General features: G+C 35.0%; 4 protein-coding genes across 20 annotated transcripts in view; 2 read left to right on the top strand and 2 right to left on the bottom strand.

The window, feature by feature from the left end:
* The window catches only part of LOC132195523 (collagen alpha chain CG42342-like), an 85,125-nt gene extending 79,035 nt beyond the window's left edge, over positions 1-6,090 (top strand). For 11 of the 16 annotated variants that reach the window (XM_059617585.1, XM_059617583.1, XM_059617586.1 and 8 more), the window contains 16 exons: positions 13-102; positions 158-202; positions 285-323; positions 699-725; positions 923-961; positions 1,023-1,056; positions 1,120-1,190; positions 1,251-1,295; positions 1,836-1,895; positions 2,969-2,995; positions 3,092-3,145; positions 3,351-3,377; positions 3,744-3,779; positions 4,045-4,182; positions 4,320-4,490; positions 5,032-6,090. In XM_059617585.1, the coding sequence (XP_059473568.1) occupies positions 13-102; positions 158-202; positions 285-323; positions 699-725; positions 923-961; positions 1,023-1,056; positions 1,120-1,190; positions 1,251-1,295; positions 1,836-1,895; positions 2,969-2,995; positions 3,092-3,145; positions 3,351-3,377; positions 3,744-3,779; positions 4,045-4,182; positions 4,320-4,430 (843 nt within the window). In that variant the 3' untranslated portion in view covers positions 4,431-4,490; positions 5,032-6,090. The remainder of the gene's footprint in view (positions 1-12; positions 103-157; positions 203-284; positions 324-698; positions 726-922; positions 962-1,022; positions 1,057-1,119; positions 1,191-1,250; positions 1,296-1,835; positions 1,896-2,968; positions 2,996-3,091; positions 3,146-3,350; positions 3,378-3,743; positions 3,780-4,044; positions 4,183-4,319; positions 4,491-5,031) is intronic. The other 5 variants (XM_059617588.1, XM_059617589.1, XM_059617578.1 and 2 more) reach the window with 3 other exon arrangements.
* A 196-nt stretch (positions 6,091-6,286) lies between these two features.
* Positions 6,287-8,263, top strand: LOC132195293 (alpha-ketoglutarate-dependent dioxygenase alkB homolog 6). The gene is made up of 6 exons (XM_059617197.1): positions 6,287-6,459; positions 6,656-6,832; positions 6,975-7,079; positions 7,702-7,821; positions 7,879-8,060; positions 8,118-8,263. The coding sequence occupies exons 1-6, from the start codon at positions 6,436-6,438 to the stop codon at positions 8,215-8,217; spliced, it is 708 nt and encodes a 235-aa protein (XP_059473180.1). The 5' UTR covers positions 6,287-6,435; the 3' UTR covers positions 8,218-8,263.
* A 437-nt stretch (positions 8,264-8,700) lies between these two features.
* Positions 8,701-20,237, bottom strand: LOC132195488 (transient receptor potential channel pyrexia-like). Its single transcript, XM_059617508.1, has 3 exons — positions 19,749-20,237; positions 10,698-10,804; positions 8,701-10,618 (listed from the first exon to the last, which is right to left on the bottom strand). Exons 1-3 carry the CDS (start codon positions 19,767-19,769, stop codon positions 8,701-8,703), a joined length of 2,046 nt encoding a protein of 681 aa, XP_059473491.1. The 5' UTR covers positions 19,770-20,237.
* On the bottom strand, positions 11,631-17,580 carry LOC132195506 (uncharacterized). 2 transcript variants are annotated; one of them, XM_059617532.1, is made up of 5 exons: positions 17,494-17,580; positions 15,159-15,222; positions 14,935-14,966; positions 12,597-14,653; positions 12,286-12,543 (listed from the first exon to the last, which is right to left on the bottom strand). In XM_059617532.1, the coding sequence occupies exons 1-5, from the start codon at positions 17,563-17,565 to the stop codon at positions 12,432-12,434; spliced, it is 2,337 nt and encodes a 778-aa protein (XP_059473515.1). In that variant the 5' UTR covers positions 17,566-17,580; the 3' UTR covers positions 12,286-12,431. The 2 variants fall into 2 exon arrangements, with proteins under 2 accessions (XP_059473514.1, XP_059473515.1); XM_059617531.1 differs by having other exon boundaries at positions 11,631-14,653.
* Positions 20,238-20,422: the final 185 nt, after the last annotated feature.

Raw genomic sequence — 20,422 nt, 5'->3', positions numbered from 1 at the left:
TTGAATTTTCAGGGTCAGGCCGGTCCGAAAGGTGACAAAGGGGAGTATGGAGACATTGGCCCACCTGGTCTCATGGGCCCACCTGGCCTGCCTGGTCCACCTGTGAGAAAAATATAAAATTAATTAGGAAGCTAAATTAATTATTGTTAATTTTCAGGGTTATCCTGGTCAAAAGGGAGACAAGGGCGAGAAAGGCGAATCGGTAAGTCACATATTTTGCCAACAATCCAAATTTCAAACTTATGCATAAGAGAACGATAATTTTGTTGTTGTACGATTATCAGGGATCAAGAGCAGGCTCACACTCAATTAGTCCTAGATCAGTAAGTTGCAACGAAATGCTCTACTTTTCATTCATATTTACCACCACATTAAATTACGTACGCTATTGTGTCTCTACCTCCTCTCATTAATTTGCATTTGATCCAAACTTGGCCTGCATCAAAGCACTCGCATACTTTCCTGCTCTATCAGCCAGCCAGATATATTATCTCTCATTACATTCATAATAATATGAACTTAGATTTGTTATTATTCAAGCCAGCATACTTGTGTGAGCATTTTCCAAACGTTAGATTATTTTCAATGATTTACTCTTGTGTATATAAAGAGAGCGCATGCACTTTTTACCTGCTGCGAAACTAATGAGAAAAATTTCACTCTGTCTGTTCTCGGCACGCATTGATTCGCCTGCACAGAAATACAAAAAGCTTAGAAGGCGCCAGGTATGTCTCGAATAATTCTTTTCTCTTCGAATGCAAACATTTTAACTTCTCAATGAATGATTTTGAGTTTAAAAAATTTAATCTTCTCTTAAAATATTTTTATTGATATGAAAATGCACGTTTTTGCATATTTGTGCATTTATCTGCATCTGAATGGACATTTAAAAAGTGCATATTTAAATTGATTGAATTTTTAGGGTGATGGACAACACGAGTATAGCGCCACAGGAGAATTTGTAAGAGAAAAAATTATATTTTATTAATCCAAATTTATTAATCTGTATTTTTCAAATGCAGATTCCTGGTCCTCCAGGCCCTCCTGGGCCACCTGGTATGTGGAAAAATTATTTTCATTGAATAGAAATTCTGATTTTTTTTATTTTTGCAATTTCAGGAGTCGGTGGTCTCCAAGGTCCTCCGGGAATTAAAGGAGACAGAGGACAGGATGGTGGAAAGGGTGAACCTGTAAGTTTTTTGTTTGTTCTCATGTTTGATGAATAATATGCTCTCTGATTTGTTTGCCAGGGTGAAAAGGGAATTAGAGGAGACCCTGGTCCAATGGGATTACCAGTAAGTTTGTAGAAAAGACAACAAATCAAAAAAATTTATTAAATATAAATATGATATTTAAATTTTTTCAATACATATATTTTATTTTATAACATTTTTATTTCAAAGATTTAATTTTTTCTCATTTTATTTATTCCTAAATTTATTCTAAATTAAAACAACCTAAATTTAGATTTTTGTGCGAATTATTAAATATTTAACAAAGTTCATTTTTTGTATTTCAAATTTATATATTGATTTTAGCAAAAGTTTACACCAATGTTATTTTATAATAATTTTCAACAACGGTTGTGACTTTAGCGTTCAAAATTTAATTATATTTAATAAAGTGTTGAAAATTTTACTAGGATTTTTCTTATTTAATTAAATTTCTTTATCAAACGGTTTATTAAATAGTTTCCAAGATTTTCAACACAATAAATTTTTTGCAATTTCACTTTTGATGGAAATATATATTAATAAAATTTAAATTATTTACGTAATGATAATTTAAAATGGAAAAAAATTGAACTATAACTCTAATTTTTTTCTTATTTCCAGGGTCCAATGGGACTGCGCGGCGAATTGGGACGGGGTGAACCTGGCAAGGCAGGCCAGACGGTAAGGCCGGTGCGGCACTCGAGCCACACACTGAACCCCTCTCACCGCAGTACAAGCCTCACTCACGGCCCTGAGCCGCACCAACGCGAGCCCACCTGAGGGGCCGCGGCCGCCTCTTGGGCCGCGTTTTCACATTTTTCTATTAATAAAGCCACTAACAACAAAAACGACAGTGTCGTGCCCGGTTTTTAAAAATATGCTGCCCGGGATGTAAATTTGTTGGCTGCAGACTCAAACTTAATGCATTTTTAATTTAAATAATAATTGTCTCAGTAAATTTATATATTTAAGTAGCTTTTTATTTATTCAAAACGTTTATTATTTCCAAGCGCGCCTCACTTTCATAAAACGTTTTGTACCTTCTACTGCAAGCACAAACTCTTATCATTTTACAGAGAAAATATTTTTCATTTGCGTGAGAAATAAGTGTCCTGCTGCCAAAATTTAATAATAATACATACCCATTACTTAATTCCGGAACACGATATTGACAAAATTGCATGTTAATAATCTCAATACATTGATTGAAAAAAGAAATACCAAAATGAATGATTATTGATTATTACTAATAAAATAATAAATAATAATTAATGTATAAGATATGTACTGTACATGCATCATCGACGACTTAACTAATTGTAATATATATGGATTAATATAATTATTACGAGATGGATTAATACAATACATGTGGTGTCTTCTGCGTAACATACTGGATGTGAATACACTGCTGATGCTGCGAGTACTTCCTAAGATTAGAATTACAACTAGTCCAATAAAACTGACATGTTCCAATTGTGACCTCCGCTGCCTTTTGATTGCTTCACTAATCATGATAATGCTTATAAAATCCTTAACAAAATTTGATTAAAAAAAATAGCACGTCCTGCTGCACAAAGGTGGACAGAGATCTATCAACTGCGTGCCTCTCTAACTGGTGATGGTTAATTTTGGTTCGTCTTTAATTAATTTAATTGCTACCGCTACCCACACATTTGTTTTTTCCCGTTTAATTATTTTTTATATATTTTTTTCGTTATTTTAAAATTTATTTTCATTTGGTGCAATTTCAGGGTCCACCTGGTCTTGATGGCATGAAGGTAAGAAAATAATAATATTTACCCTTAAACACTCCAATTTTTGCAAAATTTAATTTAAAAACTTTGTAACATTGGACATTTTTTTTTTCATTTCAGGGAGCTCAGGGTGAACCTGGCAGCAAAGGTGAAAGGGGTGATCCTGGACTGCCTGTGAGTTTATGAATATAATTTAAAAGATTTGGTGGTGGATTTCAGATTTATTTTTGAAATTTATATATGTTGCTTCAATGATAATTTATAATCTTCCGAAGGAAATTATTTACAAAGTGCATTTTTGTGCTTAATTTCATCAACTATTATTCATCCATCAATAACGTTTGTGCGTGTTTTATAAATAATGGTGTGGCTGTTGTAGGGAACTGACGGCATCCCAGGAACAGAGGTACTTTTTACACAGTCATACAAAATATTACATTCCTGGTCGACTCGTTCTCATTTTATATTCATTTGACAAAAAGCGAGTTGATCGGGACTAACCCTTAAAATTTAGTTTGAGAAAATTTGAGAACAAACTCTCCACTGACCCGGGCGTGACTTGCAAAGTGCCCGAGGACAAAATGCGCACGCAGAGTATATTTTTTTTTTTTCAAAAACTCTCGCCTGCACTCCTAATTCCTCCACGCAAAATAAAATCGCATGCCTCCCTCTCGCTTTTGTGCACTCGCAGAGCTTGCGTGCAAACTTTTAATATATAAGGAAAGTTCTGAAGCAGTGGCGGAATTTTATTAAAATATGTGATTTTCGATAGGGGCCCAAAGGAGAGAAGGGAACAAGAGGAGAAGCGGTGAGTTGAGTTAAAATTATTTTAAGCACAGATCGATAGAGTATCTCAAATATGCCGATAAATGAGGCATAATTAAACTTCATTAACTTTTGATTAACTTACAAACTTTCCAAAGTTTCCCAATGTGTTTTTATTCAATTAAAAATTTAAATACTTGCTTTGAAATTATTACTAAAAAATATTTATATTTCTAACATTTTTTAAATATTTTACTTTGATAAAATAATAAATATCAAAATATTTTGATTAAAAACTGTTTGTCCAGGGTCCGCTGGGCAAACGCGGTCGGAAAGGAGACAAGGGAGACAAAGGAGAGCAGGGTGTTCCAGGGTTGGACGCACCCTGTCCCATAGGGCCCGACGGATTGCCCTTGCCAGGTTGTGGCTGGCGGCCGCCCACGAAGGTACAAAATTTTGCGTCTCTATTTTTTTACTTTTCTCTTATTTCTGTAAAATTTGTCTTATGAAAAATTAACACCATAGAAGTAAGGATTTTCCAGTTTTTCGCTTTTACTGATTTGCTGCTTTATTTGTGGTGTAGCCCCCGCCTGCGTTGACCTCCCTTGCCCCCCACCTGGTGCTGCACACCACCCCCGAACCAGACTATGACGACGGCCAGGACGAATACGACGACAATTACAATGAGCAGTAGACGCGTGTACAGTGTACCATGCAAGACTAATCAATCGCACAATTTTCACTTGCCCCTCAGGTATGCACTTTTCTGCAAAGCTTAATTAACATTTTATTGGGAAATGAATTAATATGGATTTTTTTTTTAAATTATGCTTTCTTTAATTTCCATTTTTTGCATTTATGGTGAAGGTTTCTGTGCATATTATTTCACTAAAACTCACCATCTATATACCCTGTCTTCATCCTATTAGTATTTAAAAAAAAAAAAAATAAAAAAATGAATTAATTCCGAAAAGTTAAAGGAAAAAGTTGGGTATTCAAGCAGATAAAAGTGAAGAAAAAAGGCCGTTTACTTCTTAATAGTACATTTTTTTTTTAATGCAAAATAAAAGGCTCGTTCGTGGGTTTTTTAACGATTTTTTTAAAATTAATATTAGCCTTTTTTAATAAAAGGTGATTTCTTCACTTTTTGAAAAACTTTAAGTAGTAATTATTTCAAAATTAAAAAAAAAAAAATCAATCAATTTAATAGAAAATGTTTTTTTCAAACAAAAATTAACATTTATTTTTTACCTGAATTACAATTAAATTTTAACTGATCATTATTTTTTGTTCAGCCGCCAATGGCGCGTGATAAGTTGCTGCGCGGGCCACGCTTGCATTTCCAGCAGAACAGCCACCACCACCCCCTCCTCGAGGCCGTCGACCAGAGTTGAGGAGCAATTTGATGAAGCTGTGGACGAGCCATCGACGGAGGTCGCAACACTCCGATCACGAATATAATTTCATTTTGCAACTGCCAGTGCAGGAGTACTTACTGGCCTCGAACACGTACTATTTATATTATGGAAAAATAATAGATAGCTCTGGACTCAAAGACAGTCTCGTCATCCCAACACATCTCACCCCTTTTTTAGTAAAACAGCAGAAGCGATCCAAGTTTATATACAAGAGAGAGTGCGCGTTGTGCAGCAAGACTAATTTACTTTTCTCGCGTGAGTGATTTTTTTGTTCATTCGAATCGGACGCGAGTTTTGAGCAGTAGTTATTAATCATGACCCAAGAAGAAGTCTCTCATCGTGCAGGACTAATGGTGCCAAATAAAATTTAACACTTTTTGTTTGTTCACAAGCTATCATCTTATTGCAAAATTTTTTATATATTTGTCCATTGTTGTAAATGACGTTTTTATTGTAAGAGAGAATGAGTGATATATTGAATGGAATTTGCAAACAAATAACTTCTTTTAAAAAAAAATCTACAGTTAAGATTTACAAAAATATGCAGAGAATAGCATTTATTGACAATTCACCTCTTTTTTTCATAAGAAATACTTGTGTGAGATGCATTTTATTTTGCAAAACAAAATCGCTAATTTTTCATACTTATAATCTACCTCTGGAAGCAAATTACAATTTAAAAAAATTATAAAGTGTATATTACCTTGTGGTACTTTTAAAAATAAGATTTTTGCAAAACTAATACAATTTTGAACTTTTGAAAGTGGCTAGAAAATCTCATTTTGTAAAATTGTTTAAAAAAACTTGATTAGGAATCAAAATGTATTACGCATAATATTACTGTGTTCCACCAAGAAATATTTATTGGACTGATGAAAATTGTATATTGCGCAGCGTTATTAGCAGATCATTAAAAAAAATCAACTTGAACATGAGTTTGTTTTTTCCCATTTATAAATTTTTAAATTACAATTTATTTCCCATTTTTAAATGACTAAAAAATATAATGAAAATGAAAACACGCCTTCTCAAATGGAGGGTGTTGGGGGTAAAAAATTTTTGGCGCTACAAGCAGGCCTTTGAGCAGTTAGTTTCACGCAAAACTCATAGATGGAGCCGTGGTAGTCAATGGCAAAAAATCAACAGCAGCAAAAAAGCGGATTGTTTTGATTTTTGATGATCATCTGCTTGGGAAAATTGGGAAGCAGAGGATGCTGAAATGGAACTTTTTAATGCAAAATAATTTTAAATCCAACAATTGACGGTGTTTTGGAATCAACCATGGAAAAATACAGAGTTGAAGGGGTAAGTCTGTAATCAATGTCGAAAAAAATCATTTAATTTTTTTGTTTGCAAATAATTTCTGATGTATTTTTAAAGAGCCGAAAATATTTATTTCTATAAATAATGCAAAGTAAAATATTATTGTTTTCATGAAAGAACACTAAACTTCCAAATCCTCGACAGTATGTAAATGTAAAATAATTAAATCCTTTTACAGGCACCGCCTACGATCCACTACATTCCTGATTTCATAACCGAGTTTGAGGAGCAAAGTCTGATGAAGCAAATTCAAAATGCACCAAAGCCGAAGTGGACGCAGCTGTCTCGGAGGAGGTTGCAAAATTGGGGCGGCCTTCCTCATCCCAAGGGGATGATCGCCGAATCTTTGCCCGAGGTAAAAAAAAAAAGAAATGGTTAATTTCTAATTTTCAAAATCAATCAAATTTTACTTGTACAATTTTATTGTTTCGTTAGAAATAACTATGAAATAAAGGTTTATTTATTTAATGCTGAAACTGCAATTTTTGCGTCCACAGTGGCTGACCAAAAGCGTCGACAAGGTGGCGCAGCTCGAATTGTTCGGAGGAAACAAGCCAAACCATGTGCTGATCAACGAGTATTTGCCTGGCCAGGGCATTATGGTAATCATCTCAATTTATAGTTTAACGAAAAAATTATGTTATTTACCAAAAGCCAACTTGCTATGGAGTTTTTCCGAGTTGTAGAATTTCAAAAACATTCTTCTATAGTCTGTCTTTTGAGGAAAGGAATTTTTTAATGAAACATTCAACCTTTTAAATTTACCTGTGAGCAAATTTTTTTTAAGAAATTATTTTATTCTTTAGAAAAATAAAGAAATTTAAAATGGTCCCAGGTTTACTGTTCATTTTTGCTATGACGCTCTTTCTGAGAGCTAAGATCAGGGGTGAAATTCCCCTATAACTGGTTTTGCCCAATTTTTGCTTTGGTATGACTGATCTGAAGATTTGCTTTGTACGGTTGAAACTCACCCTTAGATTGGTGAGGTTTGGCAAACACTTTCTCGGTGCCAAAGAAGAAAAGCTCATTCATTTGTTTTCATAAGCCATACAACCTTCGGCCTATTCTTAATTTCTTATATTTTCTTTCTTGTTATTAAAATTAAATTAAATTAAAGCTCTGCAATGCATCTCAGTATGAAATGATTGGATTTTTTTTTCATAGAATTGTGATAATTTTTTTTATAAAATTTTCCAATTTCAATTATGATCTGCATATTTCTAGGCTCACACTGATGGCCCCTTGTTCTACCCGACGGTGACAACCATCACCTGTGGCTCGCACACCCTTCTGGACTTTTTCACTCCCCGCACTGACGACGAGCTCGACGTCAGGTCCGACCAGGTAAATACTTGTTCATTTGTCCTCATCAATCAATTTCTAACTTGCGTTTTTTTCCAGACGGAAAACAAAAGCTGTGATAGTGCAAGAGAGCCAGTCGTGTCTCTTTTGCTTGAGCCGAGAAGTCTGGTCATCGTCCAGGACGAAATGTATAACAAAATGCTGCACTCCATTGCGGAGAGAGGCTTCGATGAGATTTCGTCCGACAAGAAAATCGCAAATTTGCATTTGTGCTCAGAAACGTAATTCAGCTAATATTTTCAATGCAGTTAATATTTAATAGTTAATTCTTAATTTAGATATGCCCAGAAAGGGTCGTGCGAAAGAGGCACACGGTACTCTCTGACAATTCGACACGTTCCGAAAACAAAGAAGCTTCCTGCCTGGTTCAAAGTTTAGTGTGAGAATAATTAAATATAATTATAAATAAATTAATTAAGTAAAATGTATACATATCTAATTTATCAAAATAATTTAATTGAAAATAAATGTTTAATTAACTTTTTGTACAAAAGAGGAATATTTGCACTGGATCTGGTCAAATAATTTTAATAGGGTGGGCATTTTTTTTTTAAATATATTTATTTTTATATTTTGAAGAACAGTTTATATAAGTCTTTATTGTTAATACTTTCAAACACAGTCATATTATTTAATACAATTATAATTCAACTCGAGAAAGGTAGCATTAGTTTTTAACAGTTTCCAGAATGAAATTTTTTTCGGCGGGCTTATCACATACAATTAACGTTGGTTTTGAATGAGAAAAATTATTTGTTATAACTTACTTAAAACATAGCCAACAATTAGTTTCATTTGAGACTAATTTTTAGCCTCTAGATCAGTCATCGATGATTTTTTTTTTTTTTTTAAATTCAGAAACTAATTCAAACCTTCAGAACTTTCTTTTTTGCATTTTTGTGTGGCAATCTCGTATGCTTTGTGCAAATAGGATGGCTGTTCATCATCATCTAACGCGTATTCAATTTCATATTTGTCATTATTTTTCTCCTCGCTTGGAGCATAAGACTTCGGAGAGCAAGAACGTTTAAAACCAAGCCACGCTTTAGTACTGCAGCAACACAATTTACAAAACCGAGACACATACCCTGTGGTGACCATGCAATATTCAACCAGTTCTGCTTTTCTTGCAAGTTTGAATGATTGCGCATTGCACTTAATATCATTAACGTCTTGGACGACAATTCCGAGTAACAAACTCATTAGGACGATCGGAACGGCCACGATGAAAATCAGCACACAAGTCAAGGGAAACACTCTGTACCACCCTGGAATTTCAGTCACGGCGCCTGTGCTACTGACATTTTTTGATAAAGTTCCCTCGGAAATTGCTTTTGCCAGATCCCCGTACTCGAGTTCCCCGACCATCATGGCTGCGACTTTGACCAGGGCAGTGTAAAATGCAGAAAAGTGTGTGTCACCGTTGAAGTACATGCAAAAGCAAATGATGAAGCCTAACAAATAAATTGAAAATGAAAATATCAATTTCACAAAAGACTTGACCACGTCGTAATACATATCAATGTAGAGGCCGAAAATCGGAAACTCGCCAATCATTACGATGAATTTAAACCAACCGGCCAAAAAAATCATCGGCCCTACGTGATCTTTCAAAATCACGTCGTCGCTTAGCCAAAATAAAAGAACACCGAAATAACAGACGATTTCGCAATAGTTGTCAAAGGATAGGAAATACTGCTGCAAAGTCCAACTTAGCCTGTTGGCAGTTGGGCTGTTTGCGTAGGAATAGAGACTGGCTGCTTTTCGAACAAAATCAAGAAAGGCGAAAAGGAGCAGCGCGTAAATTTGCCAATACGGGTCGCCTTTCGTCAACACATAGGAGGTGATGAACCCGAGAAATAACATTCCAAACAAAATCCGGCCGTAGTAGATATTTTTAGCTCGCTCCCAATTTGCTTCCAGCATTGCTCTCAGCAAGGGGTGCTCCAGATTGTGTTCTTTGGCGAAAACGTGCAAAAGAGAAAAGCTGACCGTTTCCCTCGGTGAGCCTTGCCACTTTGAAAAATTAAAAATCAACGTCCTGCGGCTCGTGTCCTCGTACGTCTCAGAAAGCAAAGCGTCCCCTTCTGGTTTTTCGCCGCCCTTGACCGTGATGGACTCGTCCAACTTTTTATAAATAGAATCAATTGCTTTTGGCGTCTTTCGCAGCACCATCGACAACGCAGAGAAGTTGTAAAACCCAGGGGCGGTGTGTTTTAGCGAGGCCCCTGCTTCGATGAGACACTTGGCCGCTTCGGTGCTTTTGTGCAGTGCCGCGTGGTGCAAAGCAGTGAAGCCCGTTTCGTTAATTTTGTCAATTAAAGCGCCATATTTTAGAAGAAGGCGAATTCCTTCGGGGAAGTCGGCTTGCGCCGCCAGGTGAAGGGCGGTGACCTCCATCAGGTTCTTCGTCGCCTTTTGGTTGACGTCGATTAGGTCCTTGTAGGTTTCCAAAAAAAATTTCATCACTTGGAGGTTACGGAAAATCGTGGCGCATTGAAGCAAAGTGAAACCGGCCGGATCTTGGGTCATTTTGAAAACTTCTTTGGTGTGCTCACAGTTGATGTTGGTTGATTGGGGAATATTGTCTCCAGTCATCGCCTTTACCATTTGGTTGAAATGTCTGCTTGCCTCGATACCGCAGCTTTCCCGAGCACAGTCACATTTAATGACATCTTCATCTGGCTGCTCTTTAGGCGCTTCTTCCGATGATTCAGCCAAATTTGCGACACCTTTGGCAATATTCACAGCCGTGTAAAAAGAAAGATATCTCCGAACCCTGTATAGTAAGATAAAGTAATTTATAATGACGTCCAAATGTTTTGTATGAAAATTAAGTTTTTTTTTTTTAAATTTACCTTTTGGGGGCCTCACTAGCCGAGCATGTCCTTCTTCGATAACTCCCAACGACTTCCCTGTCACTCTCTAATTGTTCCATATTAATTTTTGTATGGTGATTATTGTGCTGCAGAAATATAAATGATAAAATAATAATATTATATAAAAAAAATTATTTTTTATTTTTCAATTTTTCATCAATTCAGCTCATTTTTTAACAACAAATATAACTGAGACCGTCTTTTGTCGTCGGTGAAAATTTGATGAATGTAACAATATAATACTTAAATTAAGTTTTGAAATTAAAGAAATTAATTTATCTACTTACTTCATTGGAATTTTCCGCCATCATGAGAGTTTTGATTCGATGGTGCTTTTTTAAAGGAGGAATAACAAATAAAATTTCTCTCCTGCCGCAAAAGAAATTAATCTGAACAATTGCGACTTCACTGCTTGAGAGGCAGGGGCTGAAGAGGGATGTGTGCTAAAAATCTGGCGTTAGGCGGTTTAAAAGGGGAAACGCACGTGGCCCCCAAAATCAGAGACTTAGACTTTTGCCTTGCGCGCAAAAAAAAATAAATGAGTTGTTTGAGTGAAGAGAGTTTTGTTCTATTAAAAAAACATTCAGGCTATTTCGGTGAAATGAAACACATTTTGATCATATGCAGCAAGCAGGTCTTAAAAATTGCTTTTATGCCTTTTTCTTTTTTCTCAAAGAAAGGTTAATGATTTTTTTTCCACATTATTAATATTGATCCATTTTTTGAAATATCTTGATAATAAAATCATAAATAATATTTTCGCCAGTCCAAGTCTTAAGTGCATCAAAGCAGATTTATAGCAACTTTATATGCTTTTTTCCATATTTTATGAGAGGCCAAAGAACATAACTATGCATTTAAGATTAACATACAAGAAAAGAACAAAAAATTCTCAAGTAAATATTTTTTTTTTATTATTATTGTCATTTGATTTACACACATTATGCGACATTATTAAACAGATTAAGCCAATAAAATGCCTACTGGTGAAAATGACAGTTATAAACATGTTATACTTGCAATGGTATAGGATTAAGTGCATCGCAGTTGCATATAAAATTTATGGAAAACAAATTTATGTACTATATGTCGTTTTTTCTTGCGACGGTTTTTGTGATGTTTTTGTTTTACAGAGCAACCCTCGATCGTCAAATATACTACTATACAAAACAAAACTATGAATGATTTAAATAAATTCTATCTGGGGGTGTGTCAGTTTTTTTTAACAATGATTTCGTTTTCCTTTATCTCTGTGTGAAACATTTTATTGGAGAAATAAAAAATGTAATAAAAAGTAGATATTTTAATTGCAAAAAAATGAAGTAGCTCTATACATTATAAAGGTTCGCATTTTTTATGTATTGAAAAATGGTCTTTCAATTTTGTTAGCGTATGAATATGCTGAATTCCACGTTGTAATCGGCTTCAAACGATTTGGAATCGTTCAAGTATTCAGCGGTTATTTGGCGCGAGGGTGTTTCTGGAGGCTGCGAACTTTCTGCGGGTGCCACTCCCTTGTTCTGGGTCCGGTATTGGGGCACCACGTCGTTCGCAGTTTCTTCAAACCCGGACGAAAAAGTTGAACATTTGAATCCATGATATTTGGTTTTGGCAAAAGTATTTTTTTCAGTTTTCTCTTCGCAATGGAGAATGAGAAAGGGGATTTTCTCAAAGCAAGGCGTAATAAAGCCCGGATCTCCGGCAACGCCGGATTCACCTTGATTTTCCACAATTACTGGAGAGGACGAAGAGCTCTTTGTTTTCAAAGTAACTTTTCCAGGGTAACCTCCTTTGCCCCCTGGTCTGCCGGTGGTCGCTGCAATCACTGAATAGGCATTAGGATGGGTGACTTTGAAGATTATTTTATTATAATAAGACCTGTAATAAATGAATGAATTGTCCTCGGACTCTGAATTAGTGTCCAAAAGTATTTCGTAATGGTATTTAGCAAGTCGAGTGGTGATATCACCATAACTAGCTCCAGATGATATGTAGATTTGAGGTATTGAAGGGAAGTGACATGAACTAGCTTCACCGGCGATGCCCTTCCCTCCCCGTCCACCTGTGCTGATGACGCTCAGCCTAGATGGATTATCAATTTTGAGCGCGCTGATGTAAACGAATCCTGAACTTTTCCCGCTTTTGCCTACAGCCGAGTCGCTGGCAGTGCTCTTAATAACCGTGCGGACGACGACTTTTATTGAGGGAGCGACCATGGCAAGATTGGCATCAGTCAGCTGGAAGTTTCCATCTACGAAGAGCGTTTGCCAAGCAAAGATTTTGATGTTCCTGGCTTCCGGATACATTTGAGAATGAAAGGCAGCTTCGCTCAACAAAACTGTTTTTCCCTTGACGGTCAACTCTTTCGAATAACTATCGTATTGCTTCACAACTTCATAGTCTAAGTTTTTTTTCAGCAACGCATTGAGCTCGTTAAACATTTCAGTAGAGATGGAGTTGATAGATACGAGCGCTTTGGAATCCGCTATCGCGATTTTCAGAATGCTCAGATTAAAAATCAAATTTTCATAGTCACTCATGGAGTTAATTCCTGTCTTGACATTGACCAATCCTATAAAACGTTCCCGGTTCAAATGAGCTTCAAAACTTTGCAGACCTTCTTCCAATTTACGCATGAAATTGTAATAAAGCTGCAATTCATTGAGGGGTTGTAAGAATTTTTCAGATATTATATTTTGATCTTGAATAATCGTAGAGAGTTCTCGAGAAACTCTTGCCATCTGCATAAAAAACAGGAATAGTTTTTCCACCTTTTTTATTTTTTGAAGGATGTCAGCATCCACTACAAAACCGGAAGATGTTGCAATTTCAGAGAGAAAGTCCGAATATTTAGACGCACTTTGAAGCTGGCTAGCAACGTCTTTGATTAAAGCACTGATTACATAAGTTTTTTCACTGATTATTTTTTTCTCACGGATCCTTTGGTTTAGCTGCTGCCGAAATGACTCAAGGACAGTAACGACCAATCTTTCAATTTCTGCACTTTTGATAGGAATCAAATCGTCTTTGATGAGGGCGACGCCCTGGGCGCTGAGGCTGTAGTTGTACTGGATTCCCCTGTTGTCAGCGAATTGCAACTTGTTTTCTATCATGTCATTTAAATTGTTGACACTTTTGTTCATGTAGTCGATATCCCAAGGACTGCCCTCCTTGTTCGGCCTATAAACAACGACGACGTTGTCACCTTGATCACCAGCGTTGATTATGTCGATCAACTTTGACATCTTGGCAATTTCATCCGACCGGAGATAGCCACCCTTTTCGTCGCCGGAGTTCTCCAATAAAGCGTCCTTGAAGTTCTCCAAAACCTCGATTACCTCATCTTCTTCGTCTTCAAACGACGCAGCTGATTTCTCAGCTTTGTTTGCAATGAACCCGATGGAGCCTCTCAGTCGGTCGACGTCAGGAATAAACGTGGCCAAGTGGCGCAGGAACGTTCTGATTGTGTACCTGTCACCGCCATTGATTAGTCCAGCGTGGTTCTCGACCACGATGAACTTGACTTGCTCAGCCTGGTCAAGAACCTTCTTGATCATGTAGCTCGCAGCGATTTCTTCGGCCACACCCCTTGTGTCACTGAAACCTGGGCAGTCGATGAACAGTGCTCCCGAGGAAGGGTCAATGGTCGTGATGGGAATCAAGGTCTTCGACTTGCTAGTCTCGTTGGCCAAACTGATTTGATTTCCTCCGTCCGTGAAAAGAAACCGCGCGCTTTTTGTGCCGGCCTTTATGACCATCAGGTTTGGTTCTCTCAGGTAGAGCTTCTTGATTGTGCTCTTGCCGGTACCGGACATTCCCAGCAATGCAATTACTTTGCTGTATCCTTCCATGTCTACCGCGTATTCGCCTTCTGTCAGAAACTTCTCCACATTCTGAATGGTTTCATTCTTTTCTTTCAACGCTTTAGACGAAATCTGTAAAAATTATATACAATTGTTTTAATGTCTCCGCAAAAAAAAATTAATACATAATAGATCACACTGTATATGGGAATGAAGATTTTATTTAATACACGTTAGTAGTTGGATTGTATTTAAGATTTCAATTAAATTATTTTCCAGCATAACATTGTCAAATAAAAATTAATTTCATAGGTGCTTTTCTTTAATTGAGATTTTTTAGGTTTCAGGTCTGATAAGCAATTTTTTCTTCAATATTCCCTTTATTCTGGCAAAGTGCAAAGTGAACTACTCACCCGACGTCTGTTGTTTGCAATCGCAGTTTGGGCTGAAATTTTTTTTAAATAAGTTCATACGCAAAGATTGCTAATTTTTGCATTTATATCACACATTTTTGGTGAATAAAATGGAACCAAAAAAGTTTGTCATGCAATTTTTTTCTAAATTTGATTTAATGTTACAATCCCAAACCAATCACATTTTATAAAATGCAACAAATATGTATTTAAAATCAACTCACCAATCAAGATACTCATCAGCATTGAAAGGATAAAGAGCCATCGAAATTGCAGCATTTTGAGGGTCTAAAAAAATTATGATAGAGAAGTGTTTGGTAGATATCAAAATTTATTGACACGTTTTTTTTTTAATTTAATTTAATTTAATTTTCGGTCAGTCGATCAAGATTTATGCCTCTCTAATAAATTATTGCTCTCAAAAATCGTATGTAGACAATGTATTGTAACAAAGGCCACATAGAAGACTACAATAATAATAATACAATGTGTTATCAATAATATTTTTTCATTCAATATATTGCTTAATTGTAATATAAAATTTGGCCCAAAAATTCCAGACATTTACAATTGCAATTAATAAAAGGGTGCGTCCAGGATAGATTTGAGGGTAAATGTTAAAAATTTTTCTTGAAAACATGCCATTCCAAATTTTAAGTATGTTGTTGGGGTGGTCATGAGGCCTCGCTCACCAAATTTTCAAGTCAAAATATGGGGTACTTTTCCGGGAAATCAGATTTATCCAAAAACAAAAAATATTGAATATCTTTGCTCCTATTGAGAAATTATAAATTATCTTTTCACCTCCTGGCGTAACTTTTTACGCCTAACAATTTTTCTGCTGACAACTTTTGCGTAGGTCAAAGGTCAAGGTCACTAAATTGCAAATTTCACTTTCTGACGATTTTCGCAAAGATGCACCCGTCAGAAATTTTTCGCAGTATAGGAAAAAATGTAGCCCCAAGTGTTTAGAACAACATACTTGATTTCCAGAATGGCATTATTTTTAGTTTTTTAATTAATTCTAAATGAATATTAAAAAACAATGAAAAATCACTTTTCCGCAATATAAAATAATTTTCAAACAGCGATAACTCAGTTTCTGTTAGAGATACGCAAAAATGTTTAAAACAAAAATGATTTGTTTTGACGTTTTGCATCTAACCATGTAATGGTTATACAGGTCAGGTCACTTGGGGTCATTGACCTCCGTGACCTGTGACCTCAAAAAATAATTAGATGGTAATAAGCTTATGAAAACCATTCCATAAAATAGTTCTTCCTAACTATGTGCGAAATATTCAGTAAACTGCTCTTTAAGGTCACATGTCACTGAGGTCAATGACCCTAAGTGACCTGACCTGTATATCCAATACATGGTTAGATGCAAAACGTCAAAACAAATCATTTTTGTTTTAAACATTTTTGCGTATCTCTAACAGAAACTGAGTTATCGCTGTTTGAAAATTATTTTATATTGCGGAAAAGTGATTTTTCATTGTTTTTTAATATTCATTTAGAATTAATTAAAAAACTAAAAATAATGCCATTCTGGAAATCAAGTATGTTGTTCTAAACACTTGGGGCTACATTTTTTCCTATACTGCGAAAAATTTCTGAGGTGTGCATCTTTGCGAAAATTGCGTCAGAAAGTGAAATTTGCAATTTAGTGACCTTGACCTTTGACCTACGCAAAAGTTGTCAACAGAAAAATTGTTAGGCGTAAAAAGTTACGCCAGGAAGTGAAAAGATAATTTATAATTTCTCAATAGGAGCAAAGATATTCAATATTTTTTGTTTTTGGATAAATCTGATTTCCCGGAAAAGTACCCCATATTTTGACTTGAAAATTTGGTGAGCGAGGCCTCATGACCACCCCAACAACATACTTAAAATTTGGAATGGCATGTTTTCAAAAAAAAAATTTAACATTTACTCTCAAATCTATCCTGGACGCACCCAAAAATTAAAAAAAAAAAAAAAAAAAAAAAAAACATTACGATTCTGTTGAATTTGGAAGAGCAAAAAAAATTTAATTATCGATTACAAAGTGGTGCATGAGAAATTTGATGAATTACACATTAAAAAATAAAAATGAATGAAGTTTTATGAAGCAAAAAATATGACTTAACAAGTTTAATATGAAAAACTTTTATAAATTTAAAAACGTTATAATAAACATCTATCATGCTTTTTTGCTTGTCCAAAAAAATTCAGGTTGGGTGCGATTTTTTTTCCTTATTGGTCGCGGTAAAAAATAGTCATTGGACGATTCATCATATATTATATTATAAAAATTAGATTGAATTAATTTTTGTTTTAAATTCAGCATCAAAGAAGGAAGACTTAATATTAACAAGAAATTTATAACGAAGGGGAAAAATAAGAAATAAGTTTGCCGCAGTTAAACACCTAGTAGGTGCATGGTTAATGCAGCGTTACTCAAGGTGTAGGTTTTCAATTAATTTGAAGAAGATGGGAATTTTTTTGATTTTTTAAATTGTTTAGAAACATCATTATGAATGAAAATTGCTCAAAAATATGAAAGTAAATACTTACCCGGGTTTTTCTGCCGATTAGTTCTTCAACACCGACGATGGATTGTTCAATGGCGTGCGGCACAGAGGGCATCTCATTATATATGCGAGTGATAAGGAAAGTTGATAATGCTCCAAATGTGACGTACCGAGCATGATCAAAAAGTTTATTTTAGATCAAAGAGTAAGAGTTTAAGATTCTGGTTAGCAAATTGGACAAAAGAATATTTGTTACAATTTTTTTGTGGTAAGCAAAATCAATTTTTTTATAATTTCCTTAATTATTAAATCAGTTCTAGATATTTAATTTTAAACAAACGCAATGCTACATGTTGGCTTATATTCAATAAAAAAATAAATAATATTATTTCAAAGCGATTTTAGTCTGAATCTATTTTTTCACTCTCAAATCTCAGACAAACACATCTTAATCCTCTCTACACAACAAACATTAAAATGTTGCAGAATTATGCCGGCGATTAATTTTCAAAAATTATTTAAAATATAATATACATAATTTTGAACTAATTTTTCTTATCTCTTTCTTGAAATATAAATAAGATAAAATTTGAATAATATATTTCGAAGTAAGAGATTATTGATTTAAATAGAAATATTTCCGCACAAAATATAGATTACCTGAGGGGTCTGACCTTATTTAACATTTATACAGCCTTATTGGCAACATCTATTCATTTAGATCCTAATAGATCCATGACGAGTTCCCATTAGAGTCCGACCAACGCAAAGCACGCCCTATCCATATGTGGCTTCAGTCTGGTGGATTCTGGGATAGCTAGCATGTACGGGGTTGTTCTGCACAAAATTAAAATATAATCCAAGCCGATTTAAATTTGCAGTAATTTTATTTTCATTGAAGCCAGCCAAAATCATTTTAATGAGCAGACAGCAGACATTTAAACAAGAAATAATTTATTTCCTCTGTCGTTGGCAAAACGGGGTTATGATAACCTCTGGGTCACTCTCGAATTTGCTCGGACTATGGCCACGAGGAAAATCGGCATGAAAAATGTTTACACAATTTAATTGAATAAATCATTTTGGCTTTATCTTCGTTGATAACATTTGGAATTAATTATTTATTATTCGAAATTCGAAGCGAAACAGAATTTACATATTTTAATTTACATTATTTTTTTCTTTGAAAATAATATTTTGTTACTTTCTCTAATTATAATTATTATTAATATTTTGTTACTTATGAGGCGTCACCACGATGTTAATGACTCGTTGCGTTGCGCCCCATTTGCAACACGGTACAAAACAAGTAAAAAAATATTACTATTCATCAATAACTTGAAGAAAAAAACTCTTTGCTATAAAATTTATGGGAATGAACAAAGCGCCTCAAACTAGTTTAAAAAATCTTGTATCGAGGCTCCAAGCGAATCGAAAAAGGTCAAAGGGTTCTGCTTCGAAATGAACAAAGTTTGAGCAGGAACATACAAAAATCACTCTTTAGCCCTTGTCTGATAATCATGAACAGCACTTATTTTTTGATAATATTGCGAATATTAAAGAACAAACCTCCATGATTCAAAGAGGTTATTTTAAAAACCGGAAGAAAGTCGAACCGGGCGGCATCGCAGAACAAAGAGGATCTGTACGTCTGTACTGCGCCAATACCGCTCACCCGCAAGAGCTCTCGCCACTTTTTTCTGCGCCAGAAAAACCTCGTCCACCGCTTGATTTTACCCTCTCCAAATAACAATGCCAATAATGCTATAATTGACTGACAATAAGCAAAATATACCATTTGCATTTAGATTTATTGAAAAGTAAATGATTTTTTTACTTCACTGGAGTTTGCCGTCATCAAGAGTTTGAATTCATCGATGTATCTTTCAAGGAAACAAACTCTCCTGTTAAAAAAGAAATTATTTACAACATCTATGACCCCACTGCGTGAGAGGCTGCGGGCTCAGGAGGGGCTCAGGAGGGATGTGTGCTAAAAATATAGCATGAGGCGGTTTAAAAACCACTAAAAAGGGAAACGCACGTGGCCCTCTCAATTAAAGACCAAGACTTTTTTGCCTTGCCAAAAAATAAACACATCATAAATAGGTTGGTGGTTTGACGCGAGTAGAGTTCTATTTATAAAAACAATTTTTGAATGGTGAATGAAAACCAAATTTTTGTGGTTATAAAGTGAAAAGCACATTTATTGATTTCATGCATATATGTTGGAACAGTACAGAGCCGCTTTGTTCTGCGAGGCCACTCTTTGAAATTAAAGAAATTAATTTATCTACTTACTTCATTGGAATTTTCCGCCATCGTGAGAGTTTTGATTCAATGGTGCTTTTTTAAAGGAGGAAAAATAAAATTTCTCTCCTGCCGCAAAAGAAATTAATCTGAACAATTGCGACTTCACTGCTTGAGAGGCAGTGGGCTGAAGAGGGATGTGTGCTAAAAATCTGGCGTTAGGCGGTTTAAAAGGGGAAACGCACGTGGCACCCAAAATCAAAGACTAAGACTTTTGCCTTGCGCCCAAAAAAGAAAAAATAAATAAGTGGGTTGAGTGAAGCGAGTTTTGTTCTATTAAAAAAACATTCAGGTTATTTTGGTGTAATGATTCGTAATGAAACACATTTTGATCATATGCACTATGCATGCAGCTAGCAGGTCGTCTTAAAAATTGCTTTTTTGCCTTTTCTTTTTTCTCAAAGAAAGGGTAATGATTTTGTCCCACATTGTTAATATTGATCCATTTTTTGCAATATCTTGATAATAAAATCATAAATAATATTTTCGCCAGTCCAAGTCGTAAGTGCTTCAAAGCAGATTTATATTAACTTTATATGCTTTTTTTCCATATTTTATGAAAGGCCAAAGAACATAACTATGCATTTAAGATTAACATGCAAGAAAAGAACAAAAAATTCTCATGTAAATATATTTTTTTTTATTATTATTATTGTCATTTGATT

Source organism: Neocloeon triangulifer, unplaced genomic scaffold (genome assembly GCF_031216515.1).
Source record: "Neocloeon triangulifer isolate White Clay Creek 2 clone unplaced genomic scaffold, ASM3121651v1 ptg000009l, whole genome shotgun sequence".
Taxonomy (NCBI): Eukaryota; Metazoa; Arthropoda; class Insecta; order Ephemeroptera; family Baetidae; genus Neocloeon; species Neocloeon triangulifer.
This window is presented reverse-complemented; position numbering and strand designations above follow the sequence as displayed.